The sequence below is a fragment of the Solanum dulcamara genome, chromosome 4 (assembly GCF_947179165.1).
Source record: "Solanum dulcamara chromosome 4, daSolDulc1.2, whole genome shotgun sequence".
Lineage (NCBI taxonomy): Eukaryota > Viridiplantae > Streptophyta > Magnoliopsida > Solanales > Solanaceae > Solanum > Solanum dulcamara.
In genome coordinates, this window is record NC_077240.1 from 22,940,571 (window position 1) to 22,962,849 (window position 22,279).

General features: G+C 33.0%; 1 protein-coding gene across 3 annotated transcripts; it reads left to right on the plus strand.

The window, feature by feature from the left end:
* Positions 1-2,222: 2,222 nt before the first annotated feature.
* On the plus strand, positions 2,223-10,377 carry LOC129886982 (putative zinc transporter At3g08650). 3 transcript variants are annotated; one of them, XM_055961905.1, is made up of 6 exons: positions 2,223-2,595; positions 3,587-4,342; positions 6,449-6,733; positions 8,111-8,239; positions 8,795-8,892; positions 9,262-10,377. In XM_055961905.1, the coding sequence occupies exons 2-6, from the start codon at positions 3,872-3,874 to the stop codon at positions 10,073-10,075; spliced, it is 1,797 nt and encodes a 598-aa protein (XP_055817880.1). In that variant the 5' UTR covers positions 2,223-2,595; positions 3,587-3,871; the 3' UTR covers positions 10,076-10,377. The 3 variants fall into 3 exon arrangements, with proteins under 3 accessions (XP_055817880.1, XP_055817879.1, XP_055817878.1); XM_055961904.1 differs by having other exon boundaries at positions 2,223-2,548; positions 3,582-4,342; XM_055961903.1 differs by having other exon boundaries at positions 2,223-2,548.
* Positions 10,378-22,279: the final 11,902 nt, after the last annotated feature.

Below are 22,279 nucleotides of genomic sequence, written 5' to 3' on the forward strand. Positions count from 1 at the left end.
CCTTTCTTAGCACATTTTATTATCACGGTGGGATCATATGTAGAGGTGCATTTGGAGGTCTACTTTAGTCAGTTCTTCTGATCGCACATCCATCTTAACATTCATATTTTTATATGTATTTGTCTAGTTCATGGTGATTCTACTGTTGTCAACACTCCGCCCGATCCAACCCTTTGATTTTCCATGCCCCTCTTTCAAAAACTTCACGAAAAGTACTATAAATTACAATTTCTCTCATATCAATATGATGAAAAATTATATTTTAAAATATTGATCAAAGCCCAGACTCTCAAAAAAAGATATCAATTGTTTAGTGTTAGAAATCACATTATCCACAACTTTTGAATTTTACAACTCATCGTTCAACTTACAGATTTGCAAAACAATAAAAAGTAAAAATATTGGTTCTTAACTGTACTTGGTAACAAGTCAAACATATTTACTCAAGAAAATTAATATCATAATTATTCTTGAATTTTTCATATGATCGTCCAATTTACGAATCTTCGTAAAAACCTCCTTTGTTTGTTAAATACACTCTGCACTATGTTGATAAAATATTTAGTCTTGTTGTACAGTTATTCGATGTTTGGGACTAATTAATTAGCATAATTGGTGGAATTTTGACTTTGCCAAACAGCTTTCACATTTTGTTCATCCCATTGGTAACAATATCGTAATGGGATGTTTCAAAAAATATTTTAATCTTTGCTGACTTGGTCATCCCAAATGATAAATTAAACCCATTTATTACTTTTATTATTAAGTACGGATCATTTCTCAACATTTAGATTATTTATAAAATAGGGATAAACAACAATAATAACAATAATAATATATTTAATATAATTTCCCGAGTGAGATTTGGAGAATGTAGGATCTACGTAAGCCTTATCTTTAGCTTTATAGAATAGAGAACCTGTTTTTGATAGAACTCGACTCGAATAAACATACCATAAAAATATAATAAAATTATTATTTTATTTATTATTTTTAAGTGTGTCAAATCAAACATAAATAAATAAATATAGACCGAGGGGTATTAATTATTTTTCTGAAATTAACCTCCTCTGTAATTTTTTTTATATCTCTAAATTTAAGAATAGTTTGAAAAGAAGCATAAGAATAATATTAAGAAATTATGTTTTGTTTAATATCATTAATTGTTTTTAGTAACAAGGAATAACTGACAACTCAACTTTATTTAGGCCAAAATGACGTACAAAGACCAATCAAATGTTTGAAGTCGTTAAAGTGGAGAAATTTGAGTTCATTAGTTAAGTGAATTTTCATAACTTGTTAATCACAAATATTTAATAAATTTGTTGGTTTTTTTTTTTTTTGGTGGGGGGGGGGGGGGTAAACTGAAGAATTGTCATTAGGAAACAAATTGTAAGAGATAATTGAGCCAAATGTAATTTGAAGGTTATTAATTATTATATGGTATGGAGTATCTTATAAGGAAAGTTAACATCCCTCTCCCCCTATTTTTTATTTTTTTGAAGTGAAAGAAATAAATGTTAAAGTAATTTTTATTTTTGAATATAAATTATGGTATTTTAAAATTTATTAAAGGTGAGTATTTTAAGTTTTCGTCAAATATATTGACAAATTATGTATATTAAATTGAAGGGAAACTTTGAAAATAATATGGACATAGTACATAAATGTGTCATTTAAACTTAATTAACATCTATGTCCTTCAACTTTAAGTGTGAACAAATAGATACTTAAACTTGTTTAAAGTTGAACAAGTAAACACACATGTCCTACGTGATGTTTTACGTGGCAATTCACGTCCTATATGATGTTTTATATGTATTATGTCACACAGAGCACATAATTTAAGTGGTTACTTGTTGCACACCCGGAGTATATGTAAGCTAAGGCCAAGTTAGAAGATACGGTTATTGATTATCAATAATATAATTTTCCAATGACGTAATATATAAATTGACCTTTTAATTTGGTCTTTGCTGACATTTATACCCTTTAATTTTGGAGGTGCACAAATAAACACTTAAATTTGTATAAAATTGAATAAATAGATACACATGTTTTACATGACATAATATAATTAGGACATCATGTAAAATACGAATTGTCACTAAGACGTCACATAAGATATGTGTGTTTATTTAAATATAAAATGAGACCAAGTCAAGCGACGCGTTTGTGTATGACTTCGAAAATGATACTCCTTGTTTTTTTGTTTCTACAAGAAAAAATAGAAAAGGGAAATGAAAACCATGGACAGAACATTGTATTTTGTCAAAATACACAGAGAAAAGAGAGTAGCCATATTCTATAGTGAGTCAACTGATGAGATCCTCCATCTATTAGCCAACAAAAACAAATACTTGTACACAAAAGATTACTTACCATATGGAAAAGATCGGTTTTTTCTCCCCTTTTGTGTACGTTTCCCTGTCTTTGAAGTCAGTTCAATAATTCTTGTCACAAACCCTAAATTCTCTACAATTTCTTGATTGCAATCCAACTCTGTTTTCGTCGTGATCCTTCAGATTCCTGAGACACGACGAAATAGGTAAAAATATTGACATTCCTTGCTCTATTCCATGTGGGTTTTTGAAGGTCAATGGTTTCTCTATCTTTGATTGGTTTTCTATCAAGATTGTTCTTTTTTTGGTTTCTAATGAATACCCATGATTGGATATATGATTTGGAGGTAATCTATGTGGGTTTTGGCATGTTGGGGTTTGTTAGGTGGGAATGGTGGTTTGTTTATGAAATCTTGTTGATGCCTTTTGCTATTTTGGTCCTTATCTTTTTGACTATTAGTTCAAACTTTATATTCATATGAATTTTCGTGCCTTATTTTTTGCTGATTAATGTTGTAGTATAAGTATTGTTGAGCTTCTTGTGTCTGGGGTTTTGAAGCTGCAATGTATTAGTATAACAGATTATCAACTGATTTTTGATGGAAATATTTCGTAATTAACACCGATTCTGATGATAGACGGATAAAAAGAGTTAGCTTCTTTGGTTGGTAGTAAGAACAAAGCCTGATGATGCGGTATGTTGCCAAGAAAGCTCAAATTTTGTTAGCTCCAAGAGGAGGCTGAGTGTAATCTGTTTGATCATTATATTCAGGGTTTACTAGTGCTGTAACTGCTGTTTGGGATATCATTTAATCATGGGCCAAGTCTCACTTGCAGTACAACTTTTGACTACTAAGGAAAGCCTGTTTCTCCGAATTTGGTGTATTCGGGAGTTATGATTTCTTGTTTGAGTTGTTAGACTCTTCTTTCGTGTTCCTTGTTGTCTTCCACTTGTACTTCAGTCTCCATTGCAGACCATTTTCCATTTTAATGTTAACGGGTGAACTCTCTAAACAAGCTTATTGTGTATAAATTATTTGGTGCGTATACCTAAATTATCAAGATGGACTAAGAAGTTGAATAAAGATAAACCATTGACTGTGGGCGGTTAGGTGCAACAAGTTACTACTTTGTTCTGTTTGTTGTTGGTCTTCTTATGCTTGCTGTATTTGTCTCTTTGCAGTTGTCTACAGTACTGTTGAATTGATTGAGATCTAACTGTGTTGTGGTTCATTCTAGTGCAGAACGGACCAGATACACCCTTGACAACAGTACCAGGAGCAGTAATTTTTTAAATTGATCGGTGGTTCAGGATGCCATGGATTTTGAATCCAATTCTTTTAGATATTTTATTTAAGAAACTCTACCCATCTAGATAGTTGGAGAAGTTCACCACAAAGTTATTTGCTCTAAAGGGAGTTAGTGTGGTGAAATCTGCAGCCTCTGAGATGATGTATTTCCAATGACTCTCTTGATAATTATACTGGCTTTGAGGAATTTCTGGGTTATAACGATTTGCTGATCTATTCATGACGAATATGGGGTTGAGATTCGGGCAAGTTCTTTTATTCCTTCTGTTTGTATCAGCTTTGATTGTTATTGTCACAGCTGTATCTGAAGAAGTGAGTGTACAAAGGGTAATAACCGCTCCTCTAAGGAATGCCCGAACCAATATAATTGATGGTTCTGGTAAAGAATATGGTATTGATTCTGTCAGTATGGATGGAAAAGGTGAATGGACAGGTGATAACACCAGAGTGTCTGTTTCAACAGTTGCATTGTTCACTTTGGCAATGGCTGCGGCTAGTGGTTTGGGTGCAGTACCATTTTTCTTTGTGGAGCTGGATCCTCAATGGTCGGGAGTATGCAATGGAATGGCTGCTGGAGTGATGTTGGCGGCGAGCTTTGATCTTATAAAGGAAGGACAGGATCATGGAAGTGGTGGATGGGTTGTGTTTGGTATTTTGGCTGGTGGAATCTTCATATTGCTTTGCAAGAAGGTGAAAGTCCTGTTTCCCGCTTTCGTGTTGTCCAGTTTTCATCCTTCAATTAGCTTTATATCATTTCTGCTGTTGAATAACGTTAAATGGTTTCATTGATTAAGATTAAATAATTTTATTATCATCTCTAATATTATGTATTTTTTTGTGACTATTAATCTAGATAAAAGTGGAAAACGGTCCATGAGTAGGTAAAGCTTAATACATGGCATGGGCTACTGGTCTTTCAGTATCTTTGACCTGTTATTTTTCAAATTCTGTGGGGCCACAACGTTTATTAGCTTTCCCACTATTTTCAGATTTAGAGTACTTATGATCGAAACAAAATTACATCTCTCTAAATTATTTTGTTTGATCAATAGGAAGTTGCGGTATCCTACTTTCTAACTTCTTCTGGATATCCTAGCTTCAACTTTCCTGCAAGTTAGGGTCTTGAAACAGTTTCTGTTCTTGAAGGAAATCCATGAACGTCCACCTTTATTTTGATTTTAGTCCTTTTTCATTCTAAGAAACGCATGCACGAATATTATTTTTGATTTTTCACTTGTCTCCGTCGTTCCTTTGATTGGGGACTTTCCTGACATATCTGATAAAACTTTACTGTTCCACTCTCCAGACCACTGCTGTCCATGATTCCATTTAGTAGGTTTAGTTTTGTCACAAAAGTTCTATCTTGTGGAACTATTCAATACATGTATAATGTTTTCTTGGCAGTTGCTATCTCGAAAGGAAATAACTCTCATGGCTATATTGGAATTTAGAGGTTTCAGATCAAACCTTTATCTGTTGATACAGGAAATTTGTAATGTGCAACTCTATTAGAAAAATCTAAATGTCCAATACTTTCCTTCCTTTTTAATTTTTTATTCTCAATCACTGCCCTTCAAAAACATATACTCTATGTTGCTTGGATAAGGATGTGGGCACGCTGCACTGAGGCAGATCTAGAAGTTGGATTCATCATTACCCTAATCGTAGTATAGTCATGGGGCTGCTAAGATACAACCAATAAATGTATATTACGATGTGTATCAAATTCTTTGTAAACACTTAATATTTTATTTGTAATTTATCATATATATATATATATCTCATAACCCCAAATCAAACCAAATACTCAATCAACCTATATTTCTTTCCTAGAGTTGTAGTCAAAACACCCAATTTAGGTTGACTAAATCCAGTGCAGATCCCACACCACACCCACACAGATACCCAAATCGTGTTAGTTTGACCAGGGCGCGGCTAGGATTTGAAGGATTTGCGCGACATACCATATACTCCAGCTTTCTTAGTATTTCGTTGCTTTTACGGACTAGGTGTAAGTTTAATCTTTAGTCTTAGTTTATCAATGAAGAAAATTAATATGCGTTCTAAAGGGGATGACTGAGTGGTTGAGGTCTAGGAGTAACACTGTTGAGGTTTCTGGCTTGAATTCCAACACAATATACTTAGTATGAGCCATATGGACAAAATTACCTGTGCATGTATGATGTCGCAGGCTGTTTGTGGATTAGTAGAGGTGTGCATGAGCTACCCTGACCATTACCTTTATAAAAAAAAAAGTTAAATAAAAAAAGAAAAAAGAAAAGAATGACTATGCTTTAGCTGCAATTATAAAGATTTAGCAGAATATGTAATGTTTTAGCTAATATTCACTTCGTCGAAGTACGCTATTCATGTATTTTTTTCTCTTGAGTTGGAGTGGAGTTCGCAAATTAAATTTACAACCAAATGTTGACTTCCATATTGGGAAATTGGATGTGCTGGTAATGGGTCTTACGGAGTTAAGTTGAGAAGCTACTGCTTTTCAGTTCCAGTCATTCTGTTGAGTGGATATCAGATGTAGTGTGTTGTATTATTGTTTCTAAATTCTATTTACTGAAGGACATTATAAAAGCCTTGGCGCATCACTAGCGGATGCTAGTTGTATAGGCTTGACCTGCTGGCTGAGTTCAGGATTCACAGTCTCTTCTGGTTTAAAGTAAACATTATTCTGTTTAAATTTATCTTTTGTGCATAACTCTTGTTACTCTTGCATAGTTTGACAAGTTTCTTCATTCCCACTTTGCAATTTCCTCATGTTTGTCTGTTTTTCATATTCAGTTTCTTGAACAATATGGTGAAGTAAGTATGCTGGACATTAAGGGAGCAGATGCAGCAAAAGTCATCCTTGTTGTTGGAATTATGACACTTCACTCATTTGGGGAGGGTGCTGGTGTTGGAGTATCCTTTGCTGGCTCCAAAGGTCTTTCTCAGGGTATCTTGGTAACTCTGGCTATTGCTGTGCACAACATACCAGAGGGTTTAGCTGTGAGCATGGTTCTTGCATCAAGAGGAGTTTCTCCGCAGAAAGCCATGTTATGGAGTATATTAACTTCCTTACCCCAGGTGATTGAATATATACCATCTTTTACGAATTGGGATTTCTAAGTAGACAAGTGAAAGTTGGGATGTATCTAATTTTGTTGTAACTGATTCCTATAAGAATTACCTCATTTGTGATATGTAGTCCAGTGTTTTTAGAAGGGCAATGGAAAAAAGAGACCAAGGCCCCGCTTCATGTTTTTAGCACAGGGCTCGCTTCTTTGAAGTGAAGTACAATTTTAAAAAAAGACCCAAAAAATCAGAAATTTGTAAGTAACTGCCCACTGCCTACTTGTATGTTAAAAAAGGCTAATATAATTAATTAATAAACTAAAAATAACAAATAAGAGAAAACATAAGTCTGCTGATTGCTGAAGAAGAAAATAAGAGGAAAAAAGGAGAAAAAGTTGAAAAGAAAAATAAGAGAAGCCAGCCCCTTCAGCAGAGGAAAAAACAGAGTCCAGCGACCCAGGGAAGAAAGAAAGAAAGAATGGGAAAAAAAGTTGCCAGCCACTCCAGTAGCTAGCCAGCGACGACGAGGAAGAAAAACGATGGAGAAGCCATACCTGGAGCTTGAAGAAGAAGAAGAGCAGCAGAAAGTGAACCCTAGTCGTGTCGTAGTTCGGAGAAGAATGTCGCACCAAGCAGTGAGAAATAAAAGGATACTGTTGTGCGATTTCTTTTTCTTCTAAAAAAGTCCAGCTTTTTAAATTTAAAACAAAAGCATACGCTTCCATCACTTCCTCGCCACACACACTTCTTGCTTTCATTAGAGAAGCAACCATTTTTCATTTCACCTCACTTCACACTCAAAAAGAAATGAACTCTCACCTCGCTTTCAACAACACTGATGTAGTCTGTCTTCTATAAGAGGTGCTTGTGCCAATCATTGTAACGATAGTTTATACTGTTCATGCGTGTACATATATAAATTATTGCATATTCACGAACAAGTGAGGTATGATATATGATTTTTAGTTTCCCGTTTTAGTTATAATTCAATTATTTTTCCATCCTTTGTTAGTACTCATGATATATTGATGTCTAAGTAAGCAATGAATTACTTGCTTTCAACCACACTGATGTAGTCTTCGTCTTCTAGAAGAGGTGCTTGTGCCAATCATTGTAATGATAGTTTATGCTGTTCATGCGTGTACTAATATAAATTATTGGATATTCACGAACAAGTGAGGTATGATATATGATTTTTAGTTTCCTGTTTTAGTTATAGTTCAATTATTTTCCATCCTTTGTCAGTAGTCGTGATATATTGATGTCTACAAGTGAGGTATGATATATGATTTTTAGTTTCCTGTTTTAGTTATAGTTCAATTATTTTCCATCCTTTGTCAGTAGTCGTGATATATTGATGTCTAAGCCTTGAATTCCTTCTTAATGCAGCCAATTGTTGCAGTACCATCATATATGTGTGCCGATGCATTTCACAAATTTCTGCCATTTGCTACTGGCTTTGCTGCTGGGTGTATGATTTGGATAGTTGTTGCTGAGGTCCTTCCTGATGGATTCAAGGTAATTATTTAATGCCCTCTTAATTTTTGAAAGACCTTTCATAACCGACTTATATAGTGCCCTCTACCCTCCAAAGGGGTAAAAAGGAGAAAATAAAAGAAAAAGAGGGAGAGAATGAGGAATGTTACCTTGTCAAAAAAAAAGAAGAGGATATAGAAAAATACAAAAAAATGCACTGTAATGATCCATGATGATTTCAGTTGGCAAGAAATGGGCGTATGTTGAACTCAAATATGTAGAGAAGCACTTAATGTACTGCTCTATGAAACTTTGGATGAAATTGGCTCCTTGAATTTTATCAACTGATTGGAATCAGTAGATCGAAATGTTAATGAAACTTCTATTTAGCTAATATTATGGATGTTAGTTGAATAGGAAATACTCTATTTTGTAATTTTTTACTGACAACTTCTCGAGATGGTGGTTACATTAATTCCACAACCTAAAGCTGAATCTTATGTTTCGTATTCTAATACTATCTCCGATAGTCCAGCACAACCATTAATGAAATATTGATTACATTTTCCTTTTAATTTATGGGTTCTCTTTGTGTAGGAAGCCTCACCATCTCATGTTGCATCAGCTGCTACTCTTTCAGTAGCATTTATGGAAGCTCTTAGTGCTGTGTTCCAGAATTTTGGCCACAACTACAAGTGAGTAAATCTTTCACCAACTCTATATATCTGCTTCCCCGCCCCTGCAATAACAGGAGAAGAAGTAGAAACAGATTGGTGATGAAAAGTAGAAAAGACATATTGTTAGTCTTAGGATGATAAGAGTTTTCCGCCACTAAGCTGTCTTCTCTTTTGAAAATATAGCCAGTGGTTTTTTTCACTAAGTGGGGTCTGGGATGTGTTCAATTATAGAATTTGAAAATATCCTACAATCTATCTGGGGTTTGAAAGACTTAACTTGGAAAATTAATCTATAATATTTTTATGCTATGTATGTTTTTAGTTTGATATGGATTCTTCATTAGTGATGTGTCCTGTCCTCTTAACCAAATCATTTTGCAATGGCAGTTCGGAGGATGCTTCTGCCTTCCTTGTTTCTCTACTGTTCGGATTTGGTCCACTGCTTGGCGGTGTATCTCTTGTTGCATTTGCTCTTGCTCTTCGTCTTCAGCATGCTCTCCTAACTGGTGTAGCCTGTGGCACAGCGTTTGTCCTTGGTGTATGGCGTCCATTGCAGCTAGTCTTATCATCAAAGATGGAGTTTATCCCCCTCTTTTCTCTCTTTGCAACAGGATTCTCACTTTCCCATTTTTCAACTGCTAGTGTTATTAAAATTGGAAGTCGCAAGAGGACTTCAGCAGATGCTTTATCTGCTGTAACAGGATTGCCAGTGAGTGCTCTCACTCTTCAGTCAATTTTGTGCTGTGCTGCAGTTGCCCTCCATGCACTATCAGAGGGGCTTGCTTTGGGTGTCGCTGCACCGAAAGCTTATGGACTTGGTCGGCACATGGTTCTTCCTGTCTCACTTCATGGACTCCCGCGTGGTGCCGCTGTTGCTAGCTGCATTTATGGAGCAACTGACAGCTGGCATGCGTCCCTTTTAGCTGCTGCTCTTATTGGCTTCATGGGTCCTTCATCTGCAATCGGAGCAATACTTGCAGGTATTGACTACAGTGGTTTGGATCACCTTATGATGTTTGCATGTGGGGGATTACTTCCATGTTTTGGGAGCATTTTCAAGAGGGCAATGAGCCTCCAAAAGCGGAAGAGCATAACAGGACTGATAATAGGCATTTTTTTTGCGAGTATTTGTCTAGCATTTACAAAGTTGGTTTGCTTGCATACGCCTTACTGCAACTCTGCACCAGAAGCTGTTAGGTGATGAAAGTTGAATAAATGATAACGTTTTGGATCAAAATCTCATGTTAACTCAGTTTGCGCGCAGCCTTGTGGACGTCAAACTTACTGAAAGCTGTTGAGGTGATTTTTGCAGCAAACAATTTACAAAAAACCATAGGAAGTTCAGGAGAAAGATGGGATTGTCTGTTGTACATTAGTTTAGAGACTGTTTTGTTGGAAGTGAAATGTTCCTTTCTAACCAGTAAAGATTGGTAAGCCTTTTAACATTAATTTTGAACAATAACCAGAAGTATATTTTTGAAGAATGAAAAGGTATCCTCTGCATATTATGTATTTAAATACTATTAGTTTGTAGAATGGTTTGTTTGCACTTTCAAACTGCAGAGTTCTTTTAATTTTAGTTGTTCAGTGAGATTACTCAACGCTTTTGAAGCATGACATGGAAAATGAGTGCCTATTGGACAATTTTTTGCTAACATGGCTTGGAAAGTGCAATACACATATATCTTAGCGCGTGAGAGGTATTTTTATCTGTTTCTTCTTCTTTCTTTTCTTCCTTAGCCATAACTTCATCGAGCCGAGCCCTACCTATGGTGAAAATCTTATTGGGAGTGTCACTTTCGAATAGGCTAGTGCGTGATTCAGATTTAGTCGGGGCTCCACGACCTTTTAGAAATGAGAAATTTCTTTCATGGAAGTGAATTTCTTTCAATTTTCTTCAGCACCAAAAATAAAAATAGGATTAAAAAAGAAGAAAATGGAGGTGGGGTTCAGCTACAAACAAAATAATGAGTAATTTATTCACTGAATCAACTTAATTTCACCATTAATTGTTAAATTTTCTTGAGACGAGAAAAGGGATAAAAATGAAGAAATTGAAATAGAATATGTAGCTTGCTATTTCAATTTTTTTTTTAATTATAAAAAAACAGATTTGGAAAAAAAATAGTTGGACTAAGAGGACCAACGGGTGACGGCGGAGAAGGGAATGGTGGGTGGGCGACATTCTGAATAAAGGAGGTTGAAGGTCGACGTGGGCGGACAGCGGCGTAAAGATAGTTTTTTTTTCTTCATAATTTTTAAATTATTATTTTGACTCAAAATGCCACATGTACATTGTTAATTCGTCAATTTGGCGAGTATATTACACATATTTTATACTTTTTAGTTGATTGTCAAAAAAATATTCAAATTCGAGTTGATAGAGGTGTTCAATGGAACAAAAATCCTAAGCCGCCGCCGCAAAACATTTTGAAATTCCGGTGGCCATGGCCACTACGTCTCCGGGACAGCCATCAGTCCCTAATCTTGAAGCCACAGATGAACGAATACCAAAACAAAACTATGCAGATACCCTTCGACCACCACAAGTTACCAAAAAATCAATACCTTTGAAGCCTGTTTCGTACTTCCATGGAGAGCCTAGAGTTATCTAGGAACAGGAGGAGGTAGAGCACATGATTCACAATGAAAATTTACAATATGCTGTGATAGGTAAGTTCTTCTATGGATGGCCTGACATACAAGAACTGCGTAGACTAATATCAAAACAATGTGAACTAAACACTATTAAAAAACTGTCAAAAAAAAAGACACTGCGTCGCTTTTTTGGTCAAACTCGACGGAAAAGCGATGCAGTTACTTCCGTCGCTGACGCTTTTGAAAGAGCGACGGACAGGGCCGTAAAAAGCAACGGACTGCGTCGCCCCTAATTTTTTTAATTAAAAAATATATATAAAAACAATGATGGACTCCGTTTTTTTATTTTTTTTTAAAAAAATATTATTTAATAAAAAGCGACGGACTATTAGTCTCCGTCCATCGCTATGTTCATACTGGTCTTCTTAAAATTTTGCAGAAAAGCGACGGACTAAAGAATCCTGTCCGTCGCTTTTCTGCAACATTTTTTACAGCAGAAACCTGCAGTTTCTGCTGCCCACCTGCAATCAAAATTCAATTCACTTTTATTCAATTCAGCCCATTCTAACACAAATAACAACAAACAAAATACACAAAATACATAATAACAAACATAATCAAACCCTTAAAATGAATAAAATCATAATTTAGAACGATTTAAAGTGTTTCAAAGTTAACAAAAAATTTCAAAAATGTTCATAAAATAACATAGGGAACCCTAAGGACTATTTGCTATATATTCATCACTATCATCGAAATCATCCGGAGTGGACCCTCTTGAATAACGGGGCGGAGGCTGACAGGCTAGGTTGAGCACTTGTTCTTTAATTTGCTTAACTTGTTCATTCATATTTTTTTGATCCGCGAGCCTTCTTTTCTCTGATTCTGTCAATGCGCGTATAAGTTCTGCAATTTGCTGAGACATTGCAGCTATCTGAATCCCGTCAATGGCCTCGGCTTGACGCGATGATCCAATACCTTCTAAACCTGATTGGAGTCGTTGTACATTATTTCTAGAGTCCATTTCATATATTCGGCCTCTGTGGCTGCCTCCAACCACTTTTTCTGTCCAAATTTGAGTGAACTGTTCAAGCGTTAGCTGAACCGAATCTCCCATCTCACGTACGTGCTACTCATAATCTTGCTGCATATTAGAAAATAAAAGTTCTGTCCATAATAAATTTTAACAGAACCAAATATGGTAAATTCGAGTAGTAGAAAAAATCTTGAGCAATCACAATCTAAATTCAAGAGGGAAAGACAACAGATTGTTCAAAATTACCATAACATAATGCAAAGTTGTCGTGAATCAAAGAAGTGAAATAATTATAATGAAATTAGCAGATTAAAAGCTAGACTTATCTGAAATATTCAATTCCTAATCCGCCATATGCAAAAGTAAAAGTTGCCTAGAATCAATCATAGATTATCCTAAACAACAAAATTTTAGGTTGTTATAAGTAATCATATGAGATAAAACTCCAACAATTAGCACATAGAGGAAGTCATTGTAAACCAAACTCACGATGGAAAAGATATAACATTATGCATAGACCTTATATAATTGCCTCAAAGAAACACTTTCTCCCATCTAAAGTGAACAAGGAATTTGAACAAGTAGAACATGAATGCAGAACATTAGGATTAAAACAAAAAAAATAAAAACCAATAGCATTTAGGGATGATTTCGCACAAGCATTGAGAAACATGAATCAAAATTGATATCAAATTGAGTCTCAGAATCTGTCAAGTAAACAAAGAGGCAACTAATTTAGAAACGAGGAGAAAATGGGCAAAGAGTAAATGTCTAGGAGAAGAATACCAAGGTATGCCAACAGATTGTGAAATCTTACCATGAAGTTGAGCATAAATTCGAGCAGCACCATATACCTATAACAATCATAAAAATCATGCAACTCAAGACAATAGACGATGAAATGTAATAGAGATCAAACCAATGCAGCATCCATAATGTTTCACAGTAGTTTCTTTGACCATAATGGGATCGGCTCTGCCGGTGGTTCTCTTCGACATCTGCCTTTGATTCTGGTGGTAGGGAGAGGAGAGGAGAAGAGTAAGTGCGAAGGAATTTTGGGGGGATGGTGTCTCTTTGGTTCTCGCTGGCGGAGCGGCCACAAGGAGATGAAGGAGGTGAAGAGACGGAGGAGAGCAATGATGACCCAGTGGTGTTCTTCATCGGAGTCGCTGCGTGAGGAGGCGATGGGAGAGAGAGGCCGCCGGCGGTGGAGAGGGAGAAAGGGAGAAAAAGGAGATTAGAGAGAAGAAGAGAGTGGAGAGCAGCGAGGGCTGCTGTTATCTCGTCGGAGAGACGACGTAAGGTGGTTGCTCGCCGATGTGTGACGGCAATACGGAGAGAAAAGGGGAGGGAGCGGCGGATCTCCCTTGTTGGAGAAGATGAAAAAATCGTCCCTTAGGATTTTGGGGTCTTTTTTGATAAAAATAAGAAAGAAATTGTCCTTTAATCTGGATCGTTGATTGATTTTGATGAGTGGTTGGGATTGGATCTGGGTATTTGATGGAGATGAAATGGATAAATGTGATTAAATCTTAACTAACCACATTTGGTTCAAATAGGCTACAATTGAGATGGATTGAAATCTGTTTGGCTAGAATTTTAATAAATTTGATAAAGAAGACTATATTTAAAATAAAATGGAGGAAAGCTAAATATATTACTTTTCTAAATAATAACTATAATATATATGTTGAATAAGTAAAATCACAAACCTTATCAAGTAGTAGCATTTGTGTACATAAGGTAACTACTCATATATATACTATGTAAATATATATATATATATATATATATATAAACCGCTTCCAGTTTGCAGCTGATGAAAGTCTGTCCTTTCATTACAGGCATCGGGGTGATCCGCTTCGGGACAACCTCGGCCACATGGGGCACTGGTAGTGAATTGATAGCGGTAATAAGTCCGGATCGAGGAATAATACGTATATGCACTGAAGTATATATATAATACGTACTAAAATAGATGCATGATTAATATAGTTAACTAAATATATAATAAACTTAATTAAGTAACAACTTTATATGCACATGTATACAAGAAGTATTAAAGTAGATATGTAATATGTATATATTAATATGAATAAGTGAATTATAAAATAAACTTAATTAATAAATATTTTTTATATAGAGGAAATACACATATAATATATGCTAAATAGACACGTAAAAATATTTGAACGTATGAGGCTCGTTATATAAAAAAAAATAGTAAAGATAATAGTTATAATATTAATAAATAGAAAAGATATTATAAATTACGAACGTAAAAATATACGATTTATTGGGTAAAACTAAATATAAATTTATTTATTTAATAAAGAAATAATTTTTGAAAAATACTTATTTATTAAGATAGCAATCCGAAAAATAGTTAAGGATTAGTCACAATTGGGTGTCAACATTCGTCATCAGTAGCAGACCCTTCAAGTTTCAAACTTTAATTGAAAGTCTTAGGTTTTGACTCTGCCACAATATTCTCAACATCTTGCCATTCTTTTCAGCATCCTTCATTTCTAGTCACTCACTCTATTCTAACAACTAGCATACAACTCTAAAAGATTTAATTAAATTTAAATATTATTTCTAACACAAATGAAAACCCGACAAAAATGAACAAATAAATGAAATAGAATAAATAAATTCATCGAAAAGATATGCGGAAAAAGAAAACCCCCAAAAAGATACTTTTCATCCGTTGCAAGAGAGAAAGCATGTCGAATCTTGTTGCTTCCTAACAGACAAAGTTCACTAGAGTTTAGCATTTAGGAATAGCAGAAATCATCTTAGCAATTTTGCAACCCCTACACTATCGAAGATGAGTGAAAGCGGCGTATTTGACATCAAAAATAGTAGCCCTAAAAATTGGGGAAAGGGGATATGTGTGGTGTTAAATGTGGAATTGGAATTGGAGGCTTCTTTTTAACCATTTTGGTTCTTTATATTTTTATTTAAGAAATTAAAATGATATTTAATGAAACACATAGTGAAAATCAAAAAGTCACTAACTATTATTAAAAAATTACTTTATAAATTTACTTAAATAACTCTACACTATAATCAGTATTACTTTAAAAACTTTAAATTTTTTAGAAATATTGATTAAATTTTTTGTCTTTCATTAAAAAAAATTATAATATACAAAATTGTCATTTATTATTTTTCTTAAATTATTATTTAATTATTTTTATAATATTTAAAATTAAGAAGTACAAAATATATATTTTAAACAAGATGCATCGCAAAAGATATAAAACAAAATAAAATCACATTACAGAAAATAGGAATTTTGCCATCATAATTTGGCCTAAAATTTGGCATTAAAAGGCAACATTTTATTTTCTGGTATCTAGTAACTCAGATACATTTTTGAGGAATGTTGTGATAAAAATAAAACGTGAAAAACAAAATAAATAAAAGAACCAAAAATATTAAAGACAAAGGTTCACATTTTTTAAAATAACTTTTTAATTTTCATGTATGAAATTCTTATAATTTGAATAGATATAATATTTATTTTAATGTCAATTATTATTTTTTAATTATGGTATTTGTCTTGTATATAGTTTTATTGATTAACGTTAGACACACGGGCTAAACAAGTACTCTAAAATAGTAATTAAAATTTTTTTATATTTTTTTTGTGCGTGTTTAAATATAAAATTGCGATAAGTATTGATTTCATTACTAATAAAGGATTTTATTACTAATAAAGGATCAAAATATACAATAAATTATCCACAACTATTTACAAAAATGCGACTTTCATCTCAAAATAACGCTGAATATCAGAAGAAAAGAATTAGGTGCGACATAAAATGTCACCGCAAAAGATCAGCTTTTAGTAACAATCGTGTTGCCACAAATAACCTTTAGCAATGACATCTTATAGGTCGCCACTAATACTTCTTCAACCTAAGTTTTATTAGAAAATTTTAGTTCACTTTTGTGGCTGCCAAAACATAGTCACCACAAAAACATTATTATTAGTGGCAACAATAAGGGTCGCCCGTAATACCACAACCTTTTGTGGCAATCTTTCCAAGTCGCTCCAAAAGTTCTTGTTTTTGTGGCAACCGTATGTGTTGCCACAAAGAGTCGCCGCAAAATATCATGTTTCTTGTAGTGGAAGTTTGTTGAAATCATATGAGGTGTAGGTTGTGGTTGTTCTTTTCTTGAGCAAAGAGGTTTTCCACAATAACTCTGTGTAGTGCGTTTTGTTTGTTTTTATTACTCTGTTATTTACGCAAGAACCTGATTTTTGAAATCGTTAGGTAGTCTATTTTTTTCAATTGGTATCAGAACGGGTCTTTTCACTAGAAGATTCAATTCTTGAAAATAATCAATGGTTGCACCACCTACAACACAAGAAGGAGCGTCACACATAAGACCCCCCACCATTCACCGAAAAATACTATGGATGGTGAAAGAACAGGATGATGGATCACCTTATCAAAGATAGCCCAGATCTCTGGAGTGTCATCCTCGACGGACCTACTATTCCTATGAAGACTGCGGCAGATGGAACAACACGCGTGCCAAAGAACAGAAAAGAGTGAAATATGAAAGATAAACTTGTTATTCAAAACAATGCTAAAGCTAGGAAGATTTTAATCTGTGGAATAGGTCCAGATGAGTACAATAAGATCTCATTATGTCAAGATGCAAAGACAATATGGAAGATCCTACAGATTTCTCATGAGGGAACTTGTCAAGTTAAGAAGTCCAAAATCGATAATCTAAATCGAAGTACGAGTTGTTCAGGATGATTGATGGTGAAACAATTCAATACATGCACATCAAGTTCACTGCTATAATCAACGAGATATATTCCTTAGGAGAAGTGATTCCAACGGGGAAAGCTATCAGAAAACTTCCGAGTGTTCTTCCTGAATCATGGGAAAACAAGATGGAAGAAATCACTGAGGCACGTGACTTAGATACCATGATGATGAACCAGCTCATTGGAAATCTGTTAACATATGAACTTAAGAAGAATCAAGAGAAAGAAATAGGAGGTAAAGAACAAACTTCAATCATCAATATGTCAAAGCTCATTCTGCAACGTGAACTAGATAATTGCATGCATTTTCAATTTTTTTCCAACAACACTCATTTGATTTAAATTTATTTTTCAAAAAATAAATACAAATTAAATGAGAGCAACCAAATATGATACTCCATAAATTTTTTACAACTAAAACAAAACAAAACCTGCTCTACTATGGAAATCAGCAGTAAATTTCATAACTATAACTAAACACATTCATAAGCTAAACTAAGAGTACTAATCTTTCACCAAGTGTTATATACACATAATAGCTAAAAGAGGAATTAGTTAGTTTAGTTAGGCTTTCCCTGAATTCTGTTAGTTAACTGCTCAACTAACTTTGGGAATTGGATAAAAGGCCGATTGATGTACTGCAAGGAGCATGTTCTCAATAATATTATATCTCTCTTTCTCTCTCTACTGTAGAGGTTGCAATTGCAGTCTTGTTTAAGGATTATTCTTCATTGTTATTCCGAAAAATTGTTGTCCCATATTATTTGATTACTTACTAAATTAAGATAGAATTAATTAAATTTTTTTCATTTTACTCTACAATTAATATGACATTTTTAAATGTGAACAATTCCCTATACCAGTTATTCTTATACTCTATGTATATTTTTCTAACTTAGTTTCATGTGCATTGATATGAACAAATGGCAAAATAGTAAAGTTGTTCAATCTATTAAATGATTTCTTAATCATCATTTAAAATAGAAAGTGTCAATCTAATTTGAGACAAAGGAAATATAAATCAAAACACATGTTTCATATTATATCCTAATATATATACACTCTAAATAATTCTATTACTTAATCTCTGTATTATAATTATGTCATTATAAATCAAAGATAACTTATTTTCCAATTAAATGACCTCTTAAAGTTGAAATTCTAATTTCAGTTTTTTTTTTTTTACCTATACACCCAAAGTTGCTCTCTTATACAGTATTTCCTGTATTCCATAACTGGATTTCTAAGCTAATGCACACATATTAAGAAAAATATTTAAGGACAAAATTTGAACCATATTTTTCTCTATTACCCTTTTGTTTAATCAACCTTATAAAGATGATTAAATGTGAATTCATAAATACAAATAGTCTCTTATTGGGGTATAACTTTGTAAGTAGTGTAGTTTAACTCCTAGAAAATTACAAAACTTCATTAATGCAAAGGGTAAACATGGAAAAAGATTCAAACATTTCTTTTGAACATTGAATAATTCAACTATTTTAAATAATAAAAAATGATCTAGAAATTCAGTTAATATGAAATAGAGAGAAAACCTTTTAACGAGTTCTCCATCTTCGTTCATTGGTTACTTTATGTATCACTCTCTTCTTACTCTAATTAAGTCTTTGCAATACAGTTAAGATATTTTATTATTATTTTTAGCGTTACTAACCAAAGTTCTTGTCATTGAAGTTTTAAAGTTGATGTTGTTGAACTACTAGCAATTTATAAGCATTAAAACAGTAATAAAAGAGCTAATTAAATGGTAACGCGTTTAAAATTCTTAAATATCAATAATAACAACCAAAAGAAATGCAAATGCATATTGTAGTGGGAAGTTGTGGACTTGTAGGCAAGGGACAGAGCCAACATGAAGTCAGGGGTTCATTCGAATCCTCTTCGACTATGATCCGTAGACAATATTATCTGCAAATAATATTCATCATGAAATCGCACCATGTATACAATAATTAGGGTAAACAAACACGTGCACCCAACATACTCACGGTTATGATGAACTACTTTATATTTTCCTCCAATGTTCTCAATCTTGTAACTGTTCTTTCATATACCGAAAGAGATAGACTAGAAACGACATATGTTATGTCAATGACACCAAAGGGATATTAAATGTACTTTCTCCGATTCACTTTATTGTCATCCTTACTAAAAATAAATAAACTAGAATGGTTGTTAGTTCCGCTTTTATCCTTACTTAGAGCTTATTTGAATTGATTTTTAGCTTTTAGCTTTTAGCTTATTTTTACCATTTTAGCTTAAAACTAAGTGCTTATAAGTTCTTTTTAAATTTACCCAAATAATCCAAAATTGCTTATAAACTGTTTTGACTTAATAGTATTTAAAATAAGTCAATTCAAACTGGCTCCTAATAAATATAAAGAGATTAATATTATGATGAAAAAGAGAGTAGTATTAAATTAAGATAAATAAAAATCAAATAGTCAAATTACATTTTTAATTTATGTTTCCTTAAAAAACATGCAAAATAAAAAAGAAAAAATAAAATAGACCGATTGGTAACTTGATTTATGTCTTTGCAATACTGTTGTGATACTCTTTTTTTACTTTAGTAACCAAAGTTTCTTTCATACGCACACTAATTTAAAGCTAGCTTCTTGTCATTGAAGTTTTAAAGCTGATGTAGTTGAACTACTAGTAATTTATAAACATTGAATAGTAATAATAAAAAACAGCTAATTAAATGGTACTAACGTGTTTAAAATCTTAAAATATCAACAATAATAACACAACAACAATAACCACCAAAAGAAATGCAAGGTAAATTGTACCCATGTGGGAAGTTATGGACTTGTGGGTCACGGAGGAAAGTTCTAATGTCAAGATTTCACATGCCAAAAGAGTAAATCACGCCAACAACCCTACATTTTCTCTCCCCAACGTAACATGGTTGTGGTATTAAACTACATCATTCATAATTAGAGATTTTAGATTCGAGTCTTACGAAAAAAATAGATCCTCCGAGTTTATTTGGGGTGGGCTCCAACAAAAATATTTTTTCTTAAACGCCAAAATGGGCCCCAGAACTTTGGATCCCATCATCATCGATCCTCAAATTCAAATAGCGCCAGATACGGTGATCAACTAAAGGGGCCAGTCCACCACTAGTTACTTTTTTGAAACAAAAAATATTATTTACACTAGTTAATGAAGATAAAATGATATATTAGAGTAAAAAATCACATTATTTTTTGTATTGTATATAAATACTAAAGATATGTGGTAGTATATATGTATTTATTGATCTACAACTACTAGTAAATTTGTAATAATTTGTTGAAGCCGTATGATATTAATTAACCAGAAGCTACACGCTCAAATTTATACAAGAGAGACTTTAGTGGAAGATTTTATGACGAAATTTTGTAGTGGTCAACATCAATAAACACCATTTATTCTCCCATTTCCCGCGTAACATAATTGAACACTCCAAAAACAATCACGTGGACATCCATGTCATACTCTCAAATTCAAATTGTGTGAACAATTAAAGGTTACACGCAAGCAACCAATGGCGGAGTCAGAATTTTTAATAAGAAGGTTCAAAATTTGAAGAAGTAGACATATGAACTAGTTGAAGGGGGTTCGACATCTACTATTTATATATAAAAAATTATTTTAACCATGTATAAATAATATAATTTTTCGCCCTAGCCACAATATGACTCCGCCCCCTAGCCACAAGGTTTTTATTAAGATTTGAAGAGGTTTAAAATATGGAGAAGTAAACGCATTGGTTCAACATCTAATTATTTTTCTTTGATTTCCTGCCTAATGTTTTGTCTCCGTTTTTTGAGATCCAATTAATTTAGATTTTTATCGAAAAAAAATATTGTGGAACTAAAGATTTTTTATACTTAAGAGTCGAACTCAAAACTAAATTCACTAATGGACTAACATATATTATATATTCCTCCAGAAAAACTAAACATTGTTAGACTATTCTTATTTTCTTCTATCTTTTTTTTAAAAAAATAAAATAAAATTGTCACCGACTTCGTTATTTACTACACAAGTATTAACCATTCTAATGAAGGAATGGCATTTTATTAACAATCGTTTTTCTATTCGTGAAAAAAATATTTTTCTTGCTAATTGCATTGAGAAAAGTATAATAAATAATCATTTTTCTATTCTATTCTAAGTTTCTAATATTGCTAAACGTTTGAACTATAGAAAAGTTGAATTATTTATATGAGTGACAGAGTGAGTAGTATTTTATATATATTCATGTGAGTTGTGACTATAACTTTTTTCATGTAAAGCTTAATTAAATATTTAAACAGGGAAAAACAGATTAGGTATATGAAGTCAATCAAGTATTCTCCAACAGCTGTGCTCCAAAGAAATAGAATAATGCAATTAAAATCTGATTAATTTATTAATTTGTTGCATGGATTACGGAGGAAAAAAAGTCATGTTCAAAGTTTTTTTTTTTTTTTTTAATTTTCCATCCAAATGTTTAGTATCCATGCTATTGAAGTCAGACTAAGTTCAGATTTATATCAAAAAATCTCACATTAAAATTAAAGCACTTTCTAACAAAAATAATTTTATACGTATTCAAAACTCAAATTCAAAATCTCTAATTAAAAATAAAAAATTATTTACTATTCCGTCACAACCGTCGTTAATTTTGTTCAAAGTTTCTAAAGGACTGTCTTTTAAGACATTCGGTCAAAAGTATGAGTGCCTTGAATGGCTCCCTCTATTCTCTGTCCCCAACCCCTCACCCCACCATCTCTAATTAATTTATAATTTTCGATAAAAGCGAATACAACCTTATAATATTGAATTTATTTGAATTTAATATTTTTAAATTTTATATATAAAAATTTTAATATTTTTTCAGTATTAAAATAATTGTTTTTTCTCAAGAATTATATAAAATAAACTTTGAGTAATATTTTAAAATATATCTTTTTATTAAATTA